The sequence below is a fragment of the Scyliorhinus torazame genome, chromosome 12 (genome assembly GCF_047496885.1).
Source record: "Scyliorhinus torazame isolate Kashiwa2021f chromosome 12, sScyTor2.1, whole genome shotgun sequence".
Lineage (NCBI taxonomy): Eukaryota > Metazoa > Chordata > Chondrichthyes > Carcharhiniformes > Scyliorhinidae > Scyliorhinus > Scyliorhinus torazame.
This window is the reverse complement of record NC_092718.1, coordinates 162109563-162134981: the sequence shown is the minus strand read 5'-3', so window position 1 is coordinate 162134981 and position 25419 is coordinate 162109563. Positions and strand designations below refer to the sequence as shown.

The 25419-nt window shown below is 47.3% G+C and overlaps 1 protein-coding gene across 6 annotated transcripts in view; it reads right to left on the bottom strand.

The window, feature by feature from the left end:
• hip1 (huntingtin interacting protein 1) overlaps positions 1 to 25419 on the bottom strand; it is a 402236-nt gene that overhangs the window by 305169 nt on the left and 71648 nt on the right. For 2 of the 6 annotated variants that reach the window (XM_072469315.1, XM_072469321.1), the window contains exon 1: positions 8752 to 9107. The exons of 2 other annotated variants lie outside the window; for them this stretch is intronic. In XM_072469315.1, the coding sequence (XP_072325416.1) occupies positions 8752 to 8769 (18 nt within the window). In that variant the 5' untranslated portion in view covers positions 8770 to 9107. Of the gene's footprint in view, positions 1 to 1826; positions 1973 to 8751; positions 9108 to 25419 lie in introns of those variants that run through there. 2 more of the 6 variants (XM_072469319.1, XM_072469316.1) reach the window with 2 other exon arrangements.

Genomic DNA, 25419 nt, shown 5'->3' with positions numbered 1-25419 from the left:
CAAGTGGTTAATCTTCCAAAGTTTGGTAAATAGAGTTTTGCACAGCAAATCAAACAGGTAAAGGTAGAAGGAAATTAGAAGGAAATTTGGTTTGGGAAATAAGTAACTGTTCATTGTTCTTTTAATATCTTTACCCTTTTTTGACTGTAGAATCCATAGAATTCCTACAGTGCATAAAGAGGTCGTTCAGCCCACTGAATCTGTCCCATCCCTTTGAAACAGAACCCCACCCCATCTGTGTAAGTCCACCCAACCTGCACATCCCTGGACACTAATGGTCAATTTTGCATGGCCAATCCACCTAACCTGCATATCTTTGACTGTGGAAGGAAACCCATGCAGACAGGGGGAGGAGTTTCTTTTTAATAAGTACCCATTTCATTTTTTCCCAATTAATGGGCAATTTAGCGTGGCCAATCTATCCTACCCTGCACATCTTTAAGTTGTGGGGGTGAGACCCACGCAGACATGGGGAGAATGTGCAAACTCCACACGGACAGTGACCCGGGGCCTCAGCGCCCTGAGGCAGCAGTGCTAACCACTGCACCATCGTGCCATGCCGCCTGTGACACGAGAGAAAGTGCAAATTCCACAGTCACCCAAAGCCAGAAATGAACCCGAGTTCCTGGCGCTGTGAAACAGCAGTGCTATCCATTGTCCCACCCACTATTTTGACTATTTATGACAGTACAGTTATGAATATTCACTTTTTTTGTTTTTTGTTTAGTAAAATTCTTCATGAATCCTGTGACTTAATGTTTTTAGCTTGAGTGTTCAGATTCTGAAAAAAATAAGCACATTAGTAGTCTCTACTGAGATCATAATTTGTGGTCACGTCCGGTATTCATAACAGTTCCCACACCTCAGTTTGAAGTGCTGGTGGCAAAATCTGGCTACGGCTTATGCTATATGTTTTAAAAAATAAGTTTAGAGTACCAAAATTCATTTTTCCCCCAATTAAGGGACAATTGTTAGTGTGGCCAATCCAGCTACTCTGCACATCTTTGGGTTGATGGGGAGAGACCCACGCAGAAACGGGAGAATGTGCAACTCCACACGGACAGTGACCCGGGGCCAGGTTGAACACGAGTCCTTGGCGCCGTGAGGCAACAGTGCTAATCACAATGTCACCATGTTGTCCCTGTTAAGGGTGCGCTATTTTAGAGTTGGGGAGGTGGGGTGCAGGGGGAAGTGGAAGTGAAGCATAAACACCAGGATTGAGCAGATGGGCTGAATGCTTTTTGTGTTGTAATTTCCATGCAATAAGAATTATTCTAAAATGCAACCTATTCTGCAATGCTACAGCTGTGTCCTTTGCAGACAACAACATGTAAACAAAGAATTGGATCACAGTGAGCCTGTTGTTTGGACAAGGAGTGTTGTCAAAAAAAAAAACTTATATTTAGAAGTACTTTTTAAGACTACTTAATATTTTTGCAGACAATCATGTACTTTTTGAAAATTTTGCAATATAACAAACGCAACTTAATTTGCACAAAGCTCACATAAGCAATGTGATAATGATCAGATAATCCGTTTTTTGCATGTTGACTGTGGGATAGCCATTTCCCAGGACACCAGGGTAAACTCCGCCTGCTCTTTTTCAGAATGGTGTCACAAGATCTTAATGTTCTCTGAAGGCAGCCCTGGTGCAAGACTTCAGCCCAGAAGCTTCTGATTCAGAGGCTAAGTGCTACCAACAAAGCCATGGCTGACACAAATTGATAAACATTGGTCAGAAGCACACAACATTAAGTAAGTGGCACTTGTTCCCTCTGTCTGTTTGATCACATACTAAAAAGAAAACGCAGATAAAAGTTACAAACTGAAACCATTGATGTCCGTTGGGTCGACAGCAGCAAAACCACTCCCTCTTTCTCCTTGCTAAGCCTCAGTATAGGGGATCCAGTCTTCGCTTTTCTGGGCAAATAGGCAGCAACAACAGCAGCACCCAGCTGATAAAGGAAGCTCAACAGCATGCTTCAGTTTTTTAAATTATTCATGGCTCTCAGAAACGTCAGCAACTTAATTATAGCTTCCGTTGCCAATCTACACAGGAGAGACAGGGAACAATGTACAATTGATTCAATGGAGATACAGAGAGCTCAAACTCAAAAACAGCTCACATATAAACAAAAAAAGAGCAGCCTTGCTGATTAGAGTTATGAAGTTTGCACTGCAGCAGGGGCATGACCGTTCATGACTTTCATTTATATAGCGTACTGAGCATTTACTTATCCTTCAATCAACATCAGAAAAATAAATTACGTTGTCGTTAGTCACACTGCTGCTTGCGGGAGTAAGCTGTGCGTAATTTAGTGGCTATGTTTCCAACATTACAACAGTGACTACACTTCATAGAATTTACAGAATCATAGAATTTACAGTGCAGAAGGAGGCCATTCAGCCCATCGAGTCTGCACCAGCTTTTGGAAAGAGCACCCTACCCAAGGTCAACACCTCCACCCTATCCCCATAACCCAGTAACTCCAAACAACACTAAGGGCAATTTTGGACACTCAGGGCAATTTATCATCGCCAATCCACCTAACCTGCACATCTTTGGACTGTGGGAGGAAACCAGAGCACCCGGAGGAAACCCACACACACACGGGGAGGATGTGCAGACTCCGCACAGACAGTGACCCAAGCCGGAATCGAACCTGGGACCCTGGAGCTGTGAAGCAATTGTGCTATCCACAATGCTACCGTGCTGCCCCTTCAAAGTACTTCAGTGGCTGTAAAAAGTGCTTTGGGACACACAGTGATTGGCAAAAACCTTATATAAATACAAGCAAAAAGTAGTAAAAACAGAAACGGCTGGATAAGCTCAGCAGGTCTGGCAGCACTGTGGACAGCAAAACAGTGTTCTCTCTCCACAGATGCTGCCAGACCTCCTGAGTTTATCCAGCATTTTGTTTGTATTTCAGATTTCCACCGTTCACAGTATTTTGCTTTGTATTCAAATGCTGGGTGAATGGAACTTGGCTTCCCCCCACCCGCCCCACCAATTGGGCCACTCTTCATTTATCACAAGACACCATCAGCAGCCGACTCACCCACAGGCAGAGAGTCACACCAGATATCCAGCCAATTCTCATTTCAATCACCATGTAGTTCAGCAAATTCAAACTCCCGTGTACACAAGGTCTTCATTAGCTTTGACACACCAGGCTAACTGTGCAGAACAAAGACAGCTCCGAAGGCATCCATCAAAAGGGACTAGGGCAAATCCACAGGTATTCAGATCCAGAAGTATTTCAGCTTTGTAGGACATCAAGTTTTGGCAATTTCCAAACACTTCCTGGTGGCCATTGCTTCAGGAACTGCCCTCCAACAGCAAATTACTGGGGGGGTTTCAGAGTCAATTAAATATTTAAAACTTATCTGCAAACACCAGATTACATCAAATTTCATCACTAGGACTTCGGTAAAATGTCAAAATTCCCACACATCCGTTTGAATTGACTACATCCAGAAGTGTAACTGCAGAGCCCTCGTGAACAAACTTGTGTCTGGAGGGAACATTTTGAATGATCTGACAATCCAATACGAGGGTGAAACGGTAGCTTTCCGAGTGATGCTAATATGATGAAGAACATCACAGATAAATCATTGGACTCAGATGAGACAGGACTGGATAAGTGTAATATTATCAATACAAACACTTGCATGACTGTAGCACCTTTGGGAGAAAATGAAATGAAACGAAAATCGCTTATTGTCACAAGTAGGCGTCAAATGAAGTTACTGTGAAAAGCCCAAAGCTGCTCCACGAAAGAGACTGGGTGGTTGATGAGCAGCAAGGTACAATTCGGTGATGGGACTGAAAGCAAGGATAAAAGAGGAGGATTTGGAGGGGTCCGAGTACAAGGTGGAGTAAGCGAGTCAGTAATGACCTAGTGTCTCGCACTGAATCCTTACCCAAGTACAGTCATTCTGTGAAGCTGGCTTAAAAGCTGCATGATTAGAATATCGCATTACAATCTTCTAATTCTAGAATGGGTAAAGAGCTGGTCATTGACTTCAGGAAGCAAAGTACTGTAGACACCCCTGTCTGCATCAACGGGCCAAGGTGGAGATGGTTGACAGCTTCAAATTCCTAGGTGTGCACATCACCAAAAATCTGTCCTGGTCAATCCACATCGACGCTACTACCAAGAAAGCACAACAGCGCCTATAACTTCCTCAGGAAACTAAGGAAATTAGGCATGCCCACATTGACTCTTACCAACTTTTACAAGTGCACCAGTGGTTAGCACTATGGCTTCACAGCACAAGAGTTCCGGTTCGATTCGTGCCTTTGGTCACTGTCTGTGCTGAGTCTGCACGTTCTCCTCGTGTCTGCGTGGGTTTTCGCCGGGTGCTCCAGTTTCCTCCCACAAGTTCCGAAAGATGTGCGGTTAGGTAATTTGGACATTGATTTTCCCTCTGTGTACCCGAACAGAATGTAGCGACTAGGGGCTTTTCACAGTAACTTCATTGCAGTGTTCATAGAATTTACAGTGTAGAAGGAGGCCATTCGGCCCATCGAGTCTGCACCGGCTCTTGGAAAGAGCATCCTACCCAAGGTCAACACCTCCACCCTATCCCCATAACCCAGTAACCCCACCCAACACTAAGGGCAATTTTGGACACTAAGGGCAATTTATCATGGCCAATCCACCTGACCTGCACATCTTTGGACTGTGGGAAGAAACCGGAGCTCCCGGGAGGAAACCCACGCACACACGGGGAGGATGTGCAGACTCCGCACAGACAGTGACCAAAGCCGGAATCGAACCTGGGACTCTGGAGCTGTGAGGCAATTGTGCTATCCACAATGCTACCGTGCTGCTCGTGTTAATGTAAGCCTACTTGTGACAATAAAGATTATTAATTAGAAAGCATTCTATCTGGCTGCATCACAGCCTGGTATGGCAACTGCTCGGCCCAAGACCGCAAGAAACGTCGGAGAGGCGGAGAACCTGCCTCCCATCCATTGACTCCATCTGCACCTCCTGCTGCCAGGGGAAAGCGGGCAGTATAATCAAAGCCCCGCCCACATGGCTTACTCACTCTTCTAACTTCTTCCATCGGGCAGGAAATACAAAAGTCTGAGAACATGCACGAACAAATTCAAAAACAGCTTCTTCCCCGCTGTTACTAGACTCCTAAATGACCCTCTTGTGGACCGACCTGATTAATACTACACTCATGTATGCTTCACCTGATGCCGGTGTCTATGCATTCACAAACTAGGGGCTGGTTTAGCACAGGGCTACATAGCTGGCTTTTAAAGCAGACCAAAGCAGGCCAGCAGCGCATGTTCAATTCCTGTACCAGCCTCCCCGAACAGGCGCCAGAATGTGGCGACTAGGGGCTTTTCACAGTAACTTCATTTGAATCCTACTTGTGACAATAAGCGATTTTCATTTCCATTTCATTTCATTGTGTAGCCCTACTACGTATTTTCTTCATGTGCTAAATGATCTGTTTGAGCTGCACGCAGAAAAATACTTTACATTGTACCTCTGGTACACGTGACAATAAACAAATCCAATCCAATCCAAACTGAACAGAGTACTAGATTAGTGGACTAAACTTCAATAAAGCCTCTGTTTTGGACCAAAGATCATAAAATTACGCTGGAAGGTTGCAATCTTTTGTTTTTACCAACAGATGGCATTCTATCTGCAAAACTCACTGGTGACACCTAGTGGTCTGACAGTACTGCAATATACAATGTTCAAAGACTTCACACCCAAGGGAGAATTTTCCAACTTTGCTCTGCTGGTAAAAAAGTTTTTCCTGACAGAACAATGTAACAAACATTTAAGTGTGTCATCTTTGAGCCAGCTAAACTAATGGTCATAAAATTAGGCCCATATTCCGCCCAAGCTCTCTATATATGCTTGCAGGTTGCGAACCTCCGCAAGTTGAGTTGGGGGAAAAGCTACTCTTCAACTTGATTCAATTTATCTCCAATTGAGACAGCTATGGTTTCAAGCTTCAGAAATCAACATCTGAGCACACAGCCTGGGCCGACATCTCAATGCAATATTGAAGGAGAACTGGATTTTTGACTATCATTTTCTGGGCAAGACATTAAACCAGGGCCACAATCACATGGTCAAACAGATATGGACTTCAATAAGGCCTTTGCCATGGTCCCTCATGGCAGACTGGTACAGAATGTGAAGTCACAAGGGATTAGAGGTGAGTTGGCAAGATAGATACAGAACTGGCTTGGTGAAAGAAGACAGAGGGTAGCAGTGAAAGGGTGCATTTCCAAATGTGGGCTGTGACTAGTGGTGTTCTGCAGGGATCAGTGCTGGGATCTTTGTTGTTTGTAGGAAACATAAATTATTTGGAGGAAAATGTAACTGATCTGATTGGTGTTTGCAGACAACACAAAGGTTGGTGGAATTGCAGATAGTGATGAGGACGGTCAGAGGATACGAGTGGGCAATGGCAGATGGAGTTGAATTTAGGCAAATGTGAGGAAATGCATTTTGGAAGGTCTAATACAGGTGGGAAATATACAATAAATGGGAGTGCCCTTAAGAATATTGACAGGCAGAGGGATCTGGGTGTACAGGTCCACAGGTCACTGAAAGTGGCAACGCAGATGGAGAAGGTAGTTAATAAGGCATATGGCATACTTGCCTTCATTAGCCGCGGCATTGAGTACAAGAATTGGCAAGTCATGTTGTAGCTGTATAGAACCTTAGTTAGCCCACACTTGGAATATAGTGTTCAATTCTGGTTGTCAAATACCAGAAGGATGAGGAGGCTTACATGAGGAGTACAGAAAGGTTTACCAAGATGTTGTCTGGTACGGAGGGCATTAGCTATGAGGAGAGGTAGGATAAACTGGGTTTGTTCTCACTGGAACGACGGAGGTTGAGGGGTGACCTGATGGAAGTCTACAAAATTATGTTGGGGATGGAGAGAGTAGATAGTCATAAGATTTTTCCCAGGGTGGAAGAGTCAATTACATGGGGACGTTAGTTTCACGTGCGAAGGGCAAAGTTTAGAATAGGTGTGCAAGAGAAGTTTTTTTTTATATAGAGTAGTGGGTGCCTGAAACTCACCGTCAGAGGTGGTGGAAGCAGGTACGACAGTGACATTTAAGAGGCATCTTCACAAATACATGAATAGGATGGGAATATAGAGATAGGGACCCCAGAAGTGTAGAAGCTTTTAGGTTAGATGGGGAGCATGGTCACACCAGCTTGGATGGCTGAAGGGCCTGTTCCTCTGCTGTACTTTTATTTGCTCTATACTAAAGATTTCATGGTTATTCATTGCGCTGCATTTGTTTGCTTTTTGTTTCTGATATTTTGGCACACAACAGTAATTGTGCAATGTAATTCAATTTTACGAAGTGTATGGGTGTAACGTTTTAAGAGAGTTGTGACGAGGTGCTATACAAAGTCAAATTTTCTCTTTGGCAGTCTTCACGCAGCCAGTCACAAATTAGCTGATCAAAAACCTCAAGCACTGAAATTTGGAAAGAAGGGCATATCTTTTCTAGAAAGTGAAAGAACAATAATAAGCCATCTACCATCGTAGCACAACATTGGGAGAGATGAATAAATATAACGTTTGATACGGTCTTAATCTTACTGATTGTGATGACAAAAAGTACTCTGGTTTCGACAAGGAATACAACCCACTCTTCAATTTGGTCATTTAACAGAAGGCACATTACATTCAACCAAGGGCTTAAAGTTACTGAATGCACTGCTGCCTCACGGCACCGAGAACACGGGTTCGATCCCGGCCCATGTGGAGTTTGCACATTGTCCCCGTGTTTGTGTGGATCTCACCCCCACAATCCAAAGATTTACAGGGTAGGTGGATTGGCCATGCTAAATTGCCCCTTAATTGGTCAAATAAAATAAATTACTGAATGAGCCACATGCATCAAGAAGTGTTCTTGTACGTTACATGATACTGAATAACATTTGTCCTTCCTGAATAAAGTCACCCTGCCATTTTATCGATACCATTATCAATATCCATTGATCCAAGCCTCCCGTGTCGGGCTTCAAAAAGTGAAAAAGAGACTTTATTTTTTTTAAAACGTCAATTGCTGTGAAACGAAATCCCAAGATAAACTTTTGCCTGAATGTAGAGGTTTCAGCCGCATTTGTATTCAGAAGGGGTGCGAGCGTAGCAGATGGGGGAGGGAGGGTCAGGAGGAAGTGCTCCACACAATAAGCTCAGACTGCGTGGGTTGTTCATGCTAAACAGGGCTCTCCCCAGCTGCCAGCAGCAGCTCACTCGGCTATTCAGTGATCGAAGCCAGTGAACATTATGCAACGGAATACAAACACTATCACATGCCGCACTGAGGAGCTTTCACTCGTCGATTTTATCCTCTCAAAAATTGTGACAATACCAGATCATAGTTTCCCAATTGTTGGGGTTTTTTTTTAAAGAAAAGGCTTGCGTTTGAGCATCTGTAAAACACCAGCATATAAATTTACAAAACAAAAACATCTTAAATTATACATGGTCCCTCTACACATCCATTCTCATCGACCCAGCCGACAAAAGCTCGGACAATGGAATGCTTTTTTCCTCCAGTTGCCTTTGTAACACTTGTACAGAGAGTTTCAGGGAAGCTCGTCAGCTCCACACAACAAAAGCTACAACACTTCATATCGTTAAGGGTTGATATTACTTGTCCCAGGTATTTCTCACTGTTTAAAAGACTCCTATCTGGGGTCCTCCAGCCTCCCATCAGTTAGACTCACTTACCGTCTTTCCAATATCCATTGTTGTGGGGAGGAGCGAAACAGAGCAGAGCGCACAGAGTTGTATGCAGAGAGACTCCAGCAGCTACAATCTTACGGTCCTTACACAATCTTTCATCGGCAGTCTGTGTTGCCACCCACCGAACCTGCGTCTGGGAAGAACATGACCTGCTCTTTCCAATTAAGTCCAACTCCAACTGAATGGAAGCTGGTTTTTCCCTCCTCTTCTCTCCCAACAGCACAAACAGAACCCTTTTCTTCCCTCTTTCTGCAAAGTCTGGAAGTCGTTACAGTCAGAACTAAGAGGCTGCTCGCAAAGATGCCATCTCCAGCTGAGAGCTTCCGGACAGGGGGAGCAGGAAGGAGACTGGGGAGGGGAGGAGATAAAGGGTGTGTGTGTGTGTGTGGTTGGGGGGGGGGGGGGGGAAATCGGACAGCTGACATCCTCATTCACAGGAAACACTCGCTCCTTGTGATTGTGCTTTTTAAAATATACGTCACTTTACGGACTAGAAGCTCCTGGGGTTTCACAGCAGCAGAGGCTGCCCACATTAGAGCTAAATACGTACTTTTAAGTGTGTGTGTATATATGTATAAGAACATACATCACCTTATTTTAAATGAGGCAATTGAGAGGAGGAAGAAGCATTCAACAAGCTGCTGGGCTCAGCAGCAAACTCAGGAAATTAATCCCGTTTAACAAAAGAGCAGATTTCACCCATTGTTACCAACATTTCTAATCCCTTCGTTGCCACTGAAAGAAAAACTCCTCCTATTCGAGACCTCACTGATCAGCATGTACATAGCTGCTGGCTTTAATATTTTTTTTAAATAGTAGATGTTGTACTTTGTCCATGTGCAACTTGCAAATGATTTCCAAACCTAGCGCCTCATCCAGCATCTAGTGCAGGCCACATAAGCCCTCACCCCATCGCCCCCACCTCTGCGGCATTGTTCTGTCAATTGGTGGTTTAACAGGAACATTACAACATTTCCAAAAACTATCATGGAAATTCCAGTACTTGTGGAAGCCATTCAGTTCATAAATCCTGCTCTGCATCAACGCGCTCTTCCTCAAATCCCATTGCCTGCACTCTAAATTCTTGCACAGGGTGTGGGTGGCACTCACTGGCCAGCATTTATTGTCCAACCCCAATTGCCCTCAAGAAGATAGTGGCGAGCCACCTACGTCAACCACTGCAATCCAGGTGGTGTAGGTACACCTGCCGTGCTGTTGGGGAAGGACTTTGACCCAGCAACAGTGATATAGTTCAAAGTCAGGAAGGCGAGTGGTTTGGAGTGGTATTTGCAGGTGGTAGGTGTTCCCATGCATTTGCTGCCCTTTCCTTCAAGGTGGTAGAGGTTGGGGGCTTGGAAGATGCTGCTGAAGGAGCCGGGGTGAGTTGCTGCAGTGCATCCTGTAGATTGTACACACGGCTGCCATTGTGCATCGGTAGCAGAAGGAGTAAATGTTTATGGTGGTGGAAGGGGTAGCAATCAGGTGGGCTGCTTGGTCTTGGATGGTGTCAAGCTTCTGGAGTGTTGTTGGAGCTGTACTCATTCAGGCAAGTGGAGTGTATTCAATCGCACTCCTGACTTGTGCCTGGAGAATGATGGGCAGGTTTTGGGGCAAGTTACTTGCAGCAGAATTCCCAGCCTCTGGCCTGCTCTTGTAGCCACAGTATTTATATGGCTGATCCAGTTCAGCTTCTGATCAATGTTAACTTCTCAGACGCTGATAGTGGGGGATTCAGCGATGGTAATGTAATTTGTACATCAAGGAGAAGGGTTGGATTCTCTCTTGTTGGAGATGGTCATTGCCGAGTACTTGTGTGACACAAATATGACTTGCCACTTATCTGCCTAAGCCCAAACGTTGTCCAGGTCTTGCTGCATATGGACACTTAGTACCTAAGCAGTCACAAAGAGTCATAAATTTGATTTGCTTTATTGTCATGTGTACCAAGGTACAGTGATAAGTATTGTTCTGCTTACAGTCCTGGCAGATTGCTCCATACATGAATACATAGAACATAGTATAAATAATTATAGAACATACTATAACAACGGATATAAAAAGATGTAGGAAGAGGATCTGTAGGGCACAGTTAGCAGAGAGTTGCCACGCTCCGATGTCACCTTGGGAAAAATTTTTTATTAAACATTTTAAATCTAATTGTCGCCTGTTGGTTTTTTTGTGCTGATGTCAGTCAGGAAGAGGAAGAGCTGGTCTGATTCCCTTGTAGTCGGCCTCATTGGCTTGGTTATGGGTGTTTGGAGAAATGCTCGATCAGCTCTCTGACCTCTTCGCTCCTGCTGCCCTGTCAGGCTGGCCTGCTGCCACATCGCGCAAGCCTCACTCCACTCCGCACAGCTTCCAATGGCCTTTCCCTGTATTGCACCACCAGGGCTGTGGCCCATGGCCCCGCCACCACCAAACTAGTCCCTATCTTCCCAGCGGCTCCCACTGTCCAGCAAGCCAGCCACTTCCCAGGGAGCGCGGGACCATAGCCCAGCCTCTATTGCTGTTCCAGACTTCTAATGAATGGCGAACACTGCACAATAATTAGCAAACATCTCCACTTCTGACCGCAATCAATTCATCCCTCACTCTTCTAAACTATAGTGGAAACCAGTCAAGTCTGTCCGACCTTTCCTTACAAGACAATCCACTTATTCCAATCTGGTAAACTTTCTCTGAGCTGCCTCCAATATATTTACATTATTCCTTAAATAAGGAGACCAAAGTTGTGCCCATGGTTGCACCAATGTCCTATGTAACTGAAGCATAACATCCTTGTGCATGTTCAACTCCTCTCACAATAAAGTATAGTATTCCATGAGCTTTCTTCGTTGCTTGTTGTACCTGCAAACTAACTTGTGACTCATGTACGAGAATACCTGGATCGGACTGCACCTTGGAATTCAGCAATCAGGTCTCCATTTAAGTAATACTCTGCTTTTTTTATTCTTCCTGCCAGTAAACAACCTCACAAGCCAAGTGGCATATAGTTTCCAATTTCTGCCTCCTTCCCTTCTTGAATAGAATATATGCTACTTTCTAGTCTGATGGAACCTTTCCAGAATTTAGGGAATTTTGGAAAATAACACCTAATACCTCATCAGCCACCTCTTTTGAGACCCCAGGATGAAGTCCATCTGGACCCCGGAGACGTGTCAAGTCGTAGCTCCAGCATCTTGCTCAGTGTCACTTCTTTAGTGATTGTAATTTCACCAAGTTCCCTTCTCACTTCCACTTCCTGATTTACAGATATTACTGGCAAATCGTTTGTATCTTCTATAATGAAGATAGATGCTAAATATTTTTTCATTTCATTCATCATTTCCTTATATATTCGCTCCCTATTGTCACTCTCTAGAGGACTACATTCATTTGGGACGACATAGTGGCTAGCACTGCTGCCTCAATGCCAGAGACCTGGGTTCAATTCCGGCCTTGGGTGACTGTCTGTGTGGAGTTTGCACATTCTCCCCATGTCTGCATGGGATTCAGAGTGCTCCGGTTTCCTCCCATAGTCCAAAGATGTGCACGTTAGGTCGATTGGCCATGCTAAGTTGCCACTTATAGTGTGGTTGCAGGAATAGGGCAAGGGATTGGACCTAGGTATGGTGGTCTTTCGAAGGGCTGGTGCAGCCTCGATGGACCGAATGGCCTCCTTCTGCACTGCAGGAATTCTATGATCTACTTTTTTCCTTTTTAAATACCTGTAATGTTTTTACATTACCTGACAGCTTCCTCACCGAATTAACCTTTTGGTCATTCTCTACCGTTCTTTATATTCTGACCAATCATCTGACCTGCCACTCATCTTTGTGTAGTTATTTATATACTTTTTCCTCAAGTTTTAGGCTTTCCTTAACTTCTTTAGTTAACCAGACAGTGGGTCCTCACCTTAGAATTTTTCTTCCTAGCAAGAATATACTTATTCACAGAATCATAGACTTTACAGTGCAGGAGGCCTTCGGCCCATCGAATCTGCACCTGCCCTTGGAAAGTGCACCATACTAAAGTCCATGCCTCCACCCTTTCCCCGTAACCCCATCTAACCTTTTGCGCAAAGGGCAATTTAGCATGGCCAATTCACCTAACGGTCTGTGGGAGGAAACTGGAGGAAGCCCACGCAGCCAGGGGGAGAAAGAATAAACTCCACACAGTCACTCGAGGCCAATGTCTACCTCTGCTTCTCTATTGATCTATCCCCTAGTCTAGGATCCCAGTTCACTTCAGCTAGCTCAGGTTTCCTGCCCATATAGTTGCCTTATTTTAAGTTTAAAATACTAGTCTTAGTCCCACTCTCCTTTCAAACTGGACACAAATTCAATCATATGGTGGCCATTGCTACCTCGAGGTGCCTTTACTCACATCACAAATTAATTCTGTCACATTACACAACATCAATTCTAAAATAACCTATTCTGTGGTTGATTCCATGAACTTCTCATCCAGGTTACGGCCACCAGTTTATATGTAGACTAAAATCACTCATGATTATTGCTGTCCCTTTATCACAAGCACCCAATATTTCTTCTTGTATACTTTGCCCTACATTGTATTTATTGTTAGGGAGCCTGCAGACATTCCCACGAGCGACTTCTTTCCCCTACTATTCCTCATCTCCACCCAAACTAATTCAACATGCTCATTTCCTGAACCAAGGTCATCTCTGACTATTGGAGAAATGGCACCCTTCATTAACAGTGCTACCCTTCCAACTAGCTTCCTAATCTTCTTCCATGTCTGGAATGTCATAATATGCAGGATCTAGCTTAATGCTAACAGTGGTGCACAGAACGCACCTACAGGTTCTTCCCAAAGGTGGAGGACAAATGCGAACGTTGCCAGGGAGGCCCGGCTAGCCACACCCACATGTTCTGGGCCTGCCTCAGACTTGTCGGGTTCTGGACAGCCTTCTTTGGGGCAATGTTCAAGGCTGTGGGGGGGAGGGTGAATCCAGGCCCAAAAGTTGTGGTCTTTGGGGTTTCAGATCAGCCAGAACTACGCTAGCTTTCGCCTCCCTAATCACCCACCGAAGAATCCTGCTCAGCTGGCGATTGGCAGCACCAGCCAAAGCTGCAGACTGGCTGTCCGACCTGGCCAGTTCGCTCATCTACGCTGGGGAATGGGGGAGCAAAGGAGAAGAAGAAGTGGAGTTAAGACCACAACCAGATCAAGCATGATCTTGAATGGCAAAGGAGGCTCGAAGGTTTGAATGGCCTACTCCTCAGTCCCATTTTCCAGGGCTGCTTGGCGATAAGACACTAAATCACCAGCTTACCACCTAGACTAACAGGGCAGCATGGTGCCGCAGTGATTAGCACTGCTGCCTCATGGCACCGAGGACCCGGGTTCAATCCCGGCCCGGATCATTGCCCATGTGGAGTTTGCAGATTCTCCCAGTGTCTGCGTGGGTCTCACCCCCACAACCCAAAAGATGTGCAAGTTGGTGAATTGGCCACACTAAATTGCCCCTTAATTTTGAAAAAATATAATTGGGTACTTTCAATTAAAAACAAATACTATGTAGACTAACCTTCTGTGCCCTTGCCACCCTCAGCGCTTCCAAGTGGTGTTCAACATGGAAGAGCATTTAATCATTAGTTGGAAGGGGGGCATGGGGGAGGAGAAGGGTGATGAAAGAATAGGTGGAAATCTTCCTTGCCCATGTTTGATTAGATGTCATGAGATCTTGGGGTCTGGAGACAATGGTGGGGACTCACAGGGTACTGCTTCCCAATTGTAGACCACTGTGCAGCCACCTCAGGTGGGTCTGTCCTGCTGGTTATGACAGGACATTCCTAGCGATGATGATGCTGTGATTATGATCATGTCAAACCATTGCTCGACTAGTCTGTGAGGCAGCTCTCCCAATGTTGGCACACGCCCGGAGATGTTATTGAGAACTTTACAGGATCAATAGCGCTGGGTGTTGTCATTTCCAGTGCCTTGGATATAAAGGAGTGGTATGTAGGCAAGACCAGGCAAGGATGGCTATTTCCTTCCCTAAAGGGCAACCAGATGGGCTTTTATGATGACTATGGTTATAGGCCAGGGTTTAGAGAACCCCAATGTGTATCATGGAGTTCACCTAACCCACAACCAGAATAGATAATGGTTATGGGGAGCACATGGGCCCACTCACACAGGTGTGATGCAACAGAAATCCACAGTACTTTTAAATTAAAAACTGTTTATTTATGAAACCAGTTCACACTTCATAAACCTACAGTAAACATCTGGACAACTATCAACACCAATAAATCCCCAAAGAATACAGTACTCTCGAAATAACTCTTAATCTTTCCTTGCAACATCCATAAGACAAAAAGAACCCTTTTTACAGAAAGATATCAGGTTTAACTTGTACTGAGAACAGTTACCACTTTGAAATCACGAAATGAACAATCATAAGCTTGCAGAGATTGATACACATCTTGCGTGACTGCAGCTTCTCCAAATCTAAAACAAAACTAAATACACCCTGTAGCTGCGAGCCCAAAGTGAAAGTAAAAGCAGACCAGACAGCCCAGCTCCACCCACACTCTGACATCACCGATAAACACCCATTTCTTAAAGGTACATCCACTACAGCTATTTTATTAACCCCCATTTCTTAACGGTATTCTCACATGACACTATCAACAATTCAAATTAAATTCCACCAATGGCCATGGTGGGATTTGAACTAGTGTCACCAGAGATTTCGTTTGGGCCCCTGGATTGCTAGTCCAGTGAAATTAGCACTATGCCATCAGCTCCCTTTCATTAGTTTTCATAGTCTGTATTCCTCTTTAAACAGGTGTGGCCGAATGGCCACCCAAGATAGCATTCTGCAAAGTATACTGGGAAAATTATCCAAGTGCAAGAACAAGCAGGCTTCAGTGTAAATGGATATTGAGGAGTAGGTTGCAGCCTGGACATTGCAATACACAGGGAAAAGGCCAGCTCCAGGGACCGTGGAACCGCACAGTCAATTACGATTGTTTACAACGTCTCCACCTCGTGCGTGAGGTTGGGGCTGATACAGCTGAAGGTGGTATACAGAGCACACCTCACAAAGGCGAGGGTGAGCCGGCTCTTTGAGGGGGGTAGAAGATGTGTGAGAGCGTTGCGGGGGAGAGTCCACGAATCTCATAAATATGTTTTGATCCTGTCCAAAGCTAGAGGATTACTGGAAAGACATTTTTTGCGTAATCTCTAAAGTGGTGCACGTGAAGCTGGACCCGGGCCCCCGGGAGGCCATACTCGGGGTGTTGGACCAGCAGGACCTGGAAACAGATGCGGAGGCAGATGTTATAGCCTTTGCCTCGTTGATTGCTCAAAGGCGGAACCTGTTGGGATGGAGAGCCACCTCTCCACCCTGTGCCCTGGCATGGCGGGGGATCTATTGGAATTCTTGACTCTTGACAAGGTTAAGTTTGAACTGAAGCGAAGGATGGAGGGGTTCCACAATTCATGGGCATTATTCATTGTGCACTTTCAAGAATTGGATAACATCGAACATTGGGGGGGGGGGGGGGGGATTGTATGTGTTAATGGTGACTATGGGTGATTCCTGATTCCTTTTTGTTATTTGTTTATGTTAACATGCAGGCAGTTTTTGGGGGTTGGTGGGAGGATGGGATTGTTGTTGATCTGGGGATTGACATTATATTCGTTACTGCTTGTTGCTTATTGTTGGTGGGTATAAATTTGGAGAAAAGGTGAAAAAGGAGAATAAAATTTTTTTTTTTTTAAATTACGATTGTTTACCAGACACAGCGGCGCCTAAACACCTTATTTGGAAAGCCTACGTGTCCCCCCAACAACTGCATGCATGGCCGTTGTGCGCACACCCTAAAATCGGTGTGGCAGCTCCGGATTGGACTTCGGTCAGGGTGATTGAACCGTGATCAACCGATTGCGATGACCCAGAGACTGCCCAAAAGGATGCTAAATCCATGAAGGTTAAAAGGTGCCACACCACCCAAGAAACTCTCTCTGCAGCAGCCAGAAACAGGAACAGAACAACGATGATCTTCACCGGCCACCACGAGGAGGACCATCACGCCATCAGACCAGGCAGAGGACCAAGCATCGAGGACGACAGAAACCAACACACAGATAAAGGCCACTATCTGCTTGGGTATTTGTCAGTCACTCAAAGTTAAATCACGGTCTTGTATTGAACTTTAGCATTCTGCAGTATAACTGATATTGATGGTGTGATTGATTGACATTAACATTGTTTGTGTGTGTGTATGTGTATGAATGAATAAAAATTATTGCTTTGATACGAAGTTGACTTGCAGTTATTTGTCCACCGTATAATAACTGTGCGGGAGACGCAACACAGGGACTGACCCAACCTCATTTGCCACTTGCAATAACACGTTCCATATTCTAGTAATACATTTTCCAACCCTTCTCTTTGTGTGTTCAGTATGAATAGGAAGAGGCTTTTCCCCAGGGGAGAGGGGTCAATTACTAGGGGGCATAGGTTTAAGGTGAGAGGGGCAAGGTTTAGAGTAGATGTATGAGGCAAGTTTTTTACGCAGAGGGTAGTGGGTGCCTGGAACTCGCTGTGGGAGGAGGTGGTGGAAGCAGGGACAATAGTGACATTTAAGGGGCATCTTGACAAATACATGAATAGGATGGGAATAGAGGGATACGGACCCAGGAAGTGTAGAAGATTTTAGTTTAGACGGGCAGCATGGTCGGCACGGGCTTGGAGGACCGAAGGGCCTGTTCCTGTGCTGTACGTTTCTTTGTTCTTTGTTATTTGTTGTTAATACGGAGTTCATGGACTTCCGGTTGCGGCTATGCCTAGGTAGGTCGCACGTTCGGCCCTTTTGAGGAGCCCCAGCGGCACTTGTATGACGGTTCCCAGTGTGGGAAGGTGATAGTAAGGTTCCCCCAGCACTGTATGGAGTGGACCAGGAGTGGAGCGATCAAAAAAGTGGTTTTGGAGCAGCGAAGAGAGCGGGGGAGGAAAAGCGAAGAGAGCGGGGGAGGAAAAGCAAGATTGCGGCGGGTGGAGATCAAGCAGCGTGGGCGCAGTGGTCACGGGAGCAGCAAGAGTTCCTTAAAAACTGCTTTGCGGAGCTGAGAGCAGAAATGCTGGCGCCAATGAAGGCGTTGATCGTAAAGCTGGTGGAGACACAGAAGGCCCAAGAGGCGGCGATTCAAGGCAAGGCAGAAGGCCTCACAGAACGAGGACGAGATGTTGGGCCTGCTGGTGAAGGTGGAAGCGCACGAGGCACTACACAAGTGGCAGGAGAAGTTTGAGGACCTGGAGAACAGGTAGAAGAGGAAGAATCTTCGGATTCTGGGTCTCCCTGAAGGAGTCCGACGCTGGGGCATATGTAGTTACAATGCTCAACACGCTGATGGGCGCGGGAGCTTTCCCGGGGCCCCTGGAGCTGGATGGGGCTCATCGAGTCCTGGCAAGGAGGCCTAAAGCCAACGAGCCGCCAAGGGCTGTAGTGGTGAGGTTCCACCGCTGTATGGACAAAGAGTGCTCCCTGAGATGGGCGAAGAAGGAACGGAGCAGCAGGTGGGAGAATACGGCGATCCATGTCTACCAGGACTGGAGTGCGGAGGTGGCCAAGAAGAGGGCTGGTTTTAATCGGGCCAAGGCGTTTCTCCATCGGAAGGGGGTGAAGTTTGGAATGCTGCAGCCAGCGCGATTGTGGGTCACGTTTCAGGGCCGTCACCACTATTTTGAGACGCCAGATTAGGCGTGGACCTTTATTCAGGCTGAAAAGCTGGACTCGAACTGATGGTTTGTTTTGTGTGTGGGGGGGGGGGGGTTTACTGGATTTTGGGGGTGTTCTTCTTCTGGTTGGGAAGAGGAGAAATGGGAAGGGGTGAGTGAATATGATGTGGGGGCTGTGTGAGAGTGTGGGCGCCGGTACTGTAGGGGCAGATCCCCACTGATGAAGAGGAGTTTGGAAGCCCGGGATTGGGGAGCTGGGGCGAGGTCGTAGAAAAAAGGAGCTGCGCCATAGGGGGCGGGGCCGGCTCGGATGGAAAGCGCGGGTTTTTTCCCATGCTAAGGAGGGGGTGGGGGGCCTGGGGAGAAGGGTGGTGCTGGAGGAGAGCGCACATTGATCGACAGGGGGAGGTGGGGGGATTCCCACACTGGGGGGTCGTTGGATTCCATGTTATCCGACTGATAACATGGAATGTGAGGGGCCTGAATGGGCGGGTGAAGAGGGCCCGGGTGTTTGCGCACTTAAAGGGACTGAAGGCAGACGTGGTAATGCTCCAGGAGACACACTTGGAAGGTGGCAGATCAGGTCAGGCTGAGAAAGAGATGGGTAGGGCAGGTCTTTCACTCGGGGCTGGATGCGAAGAATAGAGGGGTTGCGATACTGGTGGGGAAGCGGGTGTCGTTTGAGGCGATGAATATTGTGGCGGATAATGGAGGTTGATACGTGATGGTGAGTGGTAGGTTGCAGGGGACGCGGGTGAACGTATATGCCCCGAATTAAGATGATGCCGGATTTATGAAACGTATGTTGGGTCGGATCCCGGATCTGGAGGCAGGGAGCTTGATAATGGGGGGGGGGGGGGGGGGATGGGGATGGGGATGAGGTGGTGTGCGGATGGGGATGAGGTGGTGTGCGGGCAGATCGGGGCTGTATTCAAAGATACATGGAGGCCAACGACAATGGGGAGGTGCAGGTGGGGGGGTAGTCTGGGAGGCTCTGAAGGCGGTGGTTAGGGGAGAGCTAATTTTCATTAGGGCCCAAAGGGAGAAGAGAGAGAGGAGGGAGAGGGAGAGATTGGTGGTGGAGATATTAAGGATGGACAGGAGCTATGCAGAGGCCCCCCGAGGAGGGGCTGCTTAGGGAGCGCCGAAACCTCCAAATGGAATTTGATCTATTGACGATGGGAAAAGCGGAGACGCAGTGGAGGAAAATGCAGGGGGCGGTATACGAGTATGGGGAGAAGGCGAGCTGGATGCTGGCACATCAGCTTCGTTAGAGGGAGGCAGCGAGGGAGATTGGTGGAATTAGAGATAGAGGGGGGGAATACGGTGCGGAGTGCGGTGAGAATAAACAAGGTATTTAGGGACTTCTATGGGGATCTGTATAGGTCTGAGCCCTGGGGGGGGGGGGGGGGGGGGGGGGGGGAGAGAAGAGCGGCGATTCTTGGACCAACTGAGGTTCCGGAGGGAGGAGGAGGAGCAGGTGGCTGGGTTGGGGCGCCGATTGGACTAGAAAAGCTGGTTGAAGGATTGGGGAGCATGCAGGCGGGGAAGGCCCCAGGACCGGACGGGTTCCCGGTTGAATTTTACAGTAAGTATGTGGACCTGCTGGGCCCGTTGCTGGTGAGAACATTTAATGAGGCGTGCGATGAGGTGACCGGGCGCTGATCTCGTTGATTTTGAAGCGGGATAAGGATCCATTGCAATGTGGATCGTATAGGCCGATTTTGCTCCTCAATGTAGACACTAAGTTGTTGGCGAAGGTTCTGGCTACGAGGATTGAGGACTGTGTCTGGGGGGTGATCCATGAGGACCAGATGGGGTTTGTGAACACAAATGTGCGGAGGTTCTTAAATATGATCACGATGCCCTCGGTGGAGGGGGAAGCGGAGGTAGTGGCGGCTATGGACGCGGAGAAGGCCTTTGATCGGGTGGAGTGGGAGTATCTCTGGGAAGTGCTTGGGAGGTTTGGGTTTGGGGAAGGGTTCATAAGATGGGTCAGGCTGTTATATAGGGCCCCAGTGGCGAGTGTGGCTACGAACCGGCAGAGGTCGGAGTACTTTAGGTTGTACCGCGGGACGAGGCAGGGGTGTCCCTTATCCCCCTTATTGTTTGCACTGGCAATTGAGCCGCTGGTCATGGCACTGAGGGAGTCTAGGAACTGGAGCGGATTGGTCGGGGGGGGGGGGCACCGGGTGTCGTTATATGCTGATGGCCTGTTATATGTTGCAGACCCAGTGGAGGGGGTGGTGGAGGTTATGTGGATCCTTAGGGAGTTTGGTGACTACTCGGGCTATAAGCTCAACGTGGGGAAGAGTGAGCTCTTTGTGGTGCATGCGGGGGACCAGAGAAGGGGGATAGATGAGCTACCGCTGAAGAGGGCGGAGAGGAGCTTCCAATACCTGGGGATCCAGGTAGCTAGGAGCTGGGGGGCGCGGCACAAGCTCAATTTGACACGGTTAGTAGAACAGATGGAGGACGACTTCAAGAGATGGGATATGCTGCCACGCTCCCTGGCGGGTAGGGTGCAGTCGGTCAAGATGACGGTCCTCTCGAGGTTCCTGTTTGTGTTCCGGTGCCTGCCCATCCTAATCCCCAAGGCTCTTTTTAAAATGGGTAAGCAGGAGTATTATGGGATTCGTATGGGCGAATAAGACCCCGAGGGTGAAAAGGGTGTTTTTGGACGTAGCTGGCGCTGCCGGACAGATGTGGCTATTATTGGGCAGCTAATGTGGCGATGATCCGTAAGTGGGTAATGGAGGGAGAGAGGGCGGCGTGGAAGAGGCTAGAGGTGGGGCTTGTGTGGGTACGAGTCTGGGTGCGCTGGTGAAGGCACCATTGCCACTTCCACCAACAAGGTACACAACGAGTCCGGTGGTGGCGGCGACTCTGAAGATCTGGGGGCAGTGGAGGCGACATGGGGGGCGAGGTGGGGGCCTCGGTCTGGTCCCCAATACGAGTGACTCACAGGTTCATTCCAGGTAGGAAGGATGGGGGGTTTCTGAGCAGACATCGGGCTGGGTTTAAAAGAATGGGGGACCTTTTCATCGATGGGACCTTTGCGAGCCTAGGGGCGCTAGAGGAGAAATTTGGGTTACCTCCCGGAAATGCTTTTAGGTACATACAAGTGAGGGCGTTTGTGAGATGGCAGGGGAGGGAATTTCCGCTGCTCCCAGCACAAAGGATTCAGGACAGGGTGATTTCGGGTGTATGGGTAGGATAAGGCAAGGTCTCGGCGATCTATCAGGAACTGCAGGAGGCGGAGGAGGCCTCGGTGGAGGAGTTAAAGGGTAAGTGGGAGGAGGAGCTGGGGTAGGAGCTGGATGAAGATCTGTGGGCTGATGCCCTGAGTAGGGTCAATTCTTCCTCCTCTTGCGCCAGGCTCAGCCTAATACAGTTCAAAGTTGTCCATAGGGCGCATATGACAGGGGCGAGGATGAGTAGGTTTTTTTGGGGTGGAGGACAGGTGTGAGAGGTGCTCAGGGAGCCCAGCAAATCACGCCCATATGTTCTGGACATACCCGGCACTGGAGGGGTTCTGGAGGGGCTTTGTGAGGACCATGTCCAAAGTGGTGAACACCCAGGTCAAGCCAAGCTGGGGGATAGCATTATTTGGAGTAACGGATGAGCCGAGAGTGCAGGAGCCGAAAGAGGCCAGTGTTCTCGCCTTTGCGTCCCTGGTGGCCCAGTGGAGGATCCTACTAATAGAACATAGAACATAGAAAATACAGCACAGAACAGGCCCTTCGGCCCACGATGTTGTGCCTAACCTTTGTCCTAAATTAATCATAGATTATCATTGAATTTACAGTGCAGAAGGAGGCCATTCGGCCCCCTGAGTCTGCACCGGCTCCTGGAAAGAGCACCCTACCCAAACTCAACACCTCCACCCAACACCAAGGGCAATTTTGGACATTAAGGGCAATTTATCATTGGCCAATTCACCTAACCCGCACATCTTTGGATTGTGGGAGGAAACCGGAGCACCCGGAGGAAACCCACGCAAACACGGGGAGGACGTGCAGACTCCGCACAGACAGTGACCCAAGCCGGAATCGAACCTGGGACCCTGGAGCTGTGAAGCATTGTGCTATCCACAATGCTACCGTGCTGCCCTTAAGAACAAATAAATCTACACTATATCACTTTACCGTAATCCATGTACCTATCCAATAGCTGCTTGAAGGTGCCTAATGTTTCCGACTCAACTACTTCCACAGGCAGTGCATTCCATGCCCCCACTACTCTCTGGGTAAAGAACCTACCTCTGATATCCCTCCTATATCTTCCACCTTTCACCTTAAATTTATGTCCCCTTGTAATGGTTTGTTCCACCCGGGGAAAAAGTCTCTGACTGTCTACTCTATCTATTCCCCTGATCATCTTATAAACCTCTATCAAGTCGCCCCTCATCCTTCTCCGTTCTAATGAGAATAGGCCTAGCACCCTCAACCTTTCCTCGTAAGACCTACTCTCCATTCCAGTGAGAGAGGGATTCCACTAATGTGGAGGGATGCAAAGCTCCCAAGCGTGGAAGCTTGGATTGACGATATGGCAGGCTCCATCAAGCTGGAAAGGATAAAGTTTGCCTTGCGAGGGTCTGTGCTGGGGTTCTCCAGGCGGTGGCAACCGTTCCCAGACTTTCCCACGGAACGTTAGGTGGAGGTCAACAACAGCCGCAACCCAGTGGGGGGGGGGGGGGGGTTTGGTTTTTGTTTTGTTTAGAGTGGGGTGTTTTCCTTACTGGCGTGTTTATTTGGTAAATGGGGGTTATTGTATTTTGTTGGAAATCTCATGTATAATATTTGCTTGGTTTGTGCTTTTTTTTTTCTGGTTGGAGTGATTTGTTGAAAATTTGAATAAATATATATACTTTTTTTAAAATACTGAGTTCATGTCTTCAGTTCCAAACCATCATTCAGGAGAAATAATCTTTCATGGTTTCTTCCAAAGAACAAATATTATTCTTGACCAAACACAGAAGTGAAATACTGCAGATGCTGGAAACACTCAGCAGGTCAGGCAGCATCTGTGGAGAGATTCTTTACTAATTACGGGTCAATTAAACATCAACTCAATACTGCCCGACATGCTGAACTTGGCCAACAATTCAATTCTTAATCTTGCTTGCTCCGCTTGTTGAAAATTTCTCCCGCAATCAGCTTCACTCATTCCAGCAACCGTCACTGAGTCAACGTTTTAAGTCATCTTTCATTACGTTTTGGACGAGATGCGAAACGGATGCATCATCTGCTCCAAGGAGGGGGCAAAATATTACATGGCTCCCCTTCTGGAAGTAAAACACAACAATTCTCCCAATGTGCTGGTCAATATTGATCCTCAATCAGCTTCACCAAAATCTGATTGTCACACTGATCACGTGGAGCATAAATCGGTTGCCATATTCAGATATTAACAACAGTGTCGACACTTCCAAAAAGTACTTAACGGACTGGAAAATGCTTCGGAACATGCAGGGATTGTACAAAAGGTGCTATATAATACAAGTCTTTCACAAGTAAGAAACAAGGACAGTCCGTTCTGGGAATCCCAGTCAATCGTGGCCAGGATCCGGCTGCAAAGCAACCTGCTGTGATCAGTATTAAATTGTTGGAACAGAGAGCAAAACAATTGTTGATTCGCAGTTGCAGCTCGTGGAGAACGGCGTCAAAATGTTCATGACCAAAATGGGGTTCAGATCTCTGCTTTGCTGCAGCACAAGTTGCTTTAGCTCTACAAGGCGGCCCCATATTAAAAGAGTTTGTTTGGAGAGGAGTAGCCGAGGGGGGTGACCTGGTCCTTCCCAATTTTCAATGTTACCACTGGGGTGTTAATATAATTATGGTCCGAAGATGGTTGTTGGACCAGGGGTCGATATGGTGCAGAGTGGAGGAGGCCTCGTGTAGGCGGACCTCCTCAAGGGCTTTGGTTTCAGCTCCCCTTCCTTTTTTGCCAGGGTAGGTATTCATCAAAATGAGTGGTTGTTTCCACTTTGAGGGTTTGAAACCAGTGCCGATTACATTTTGGTTTGGAGGGCATGTTTAGGAAGGCTCCGATTAGTGGTAACCACAGATTCAATCCAGAGAGCTTGGATGCCAGGTTTAAGGAATGGGACAGCTTGGGGATCCACTGCTTTGAGGACCTGGATGGGAAGTCTGCAGACCAAACTGAGCTGACGGAGGCCTATCACATGCCCAGCGGTAATGAGTTTAGGTATCTCCAGGTAAGGGCTTTTTTGAGCAAAGAGTTGAGTTTGTCACCGCCTTTGGGTCTACAGGACAGGCTCCTCTCGGATGATGAGATTGGGAGGGTAAGATCTCCAATGTGTATGCTGAGTTGGTCAGTAGGCAGGAAGTCTCAATGGTAACGATGCAACAAGCAGAAATGGGAGGACGAGTTGGGAGGTGTGGTGTGGGGCTGGATTTGGGAGGAAGCTTTGCGCAGAGTTAATGCATCCTCATCATAAGAACATAAGAACTAGAAGCAGGAGTAGGCCATCTGGCCCCTCGAGCCTGCTCCACCATTCAATGAGACCATGGCTGATCTTTTGTGGACTCAGCTCCACTTTCCGGCCCGAACACCATAACCCTTAATCCCTTTATTCTTCAAAAAACTATCTATCTTTATCTTAAAAACATTTAATGAAGGAGCCTCTACTGCTTCATTGGGCAAGGAATTCCATAGAATTCATGTGCTAGGCTCAGTCCTTTACAGTTAAGCTGGTGCACAGAGCACCTATGACACCAGCTAGGCTGGGCCGATTCTTCCCAGAAGTGGCTGATCAATGCGCACGATGTGCCGGACCCATGCGAACCATGTCCACATGTTCTGGTATTGTCCAAAACTGGTGGGGTATTATGGATGTATTATCTTGGGTGGTGGTCACGTCTTTTCCATGGGTAGCTATCTTCAGTGTTTCTGCGGATCCTGGTGTCATGGTGGGAAAGGAGGCCAACGTC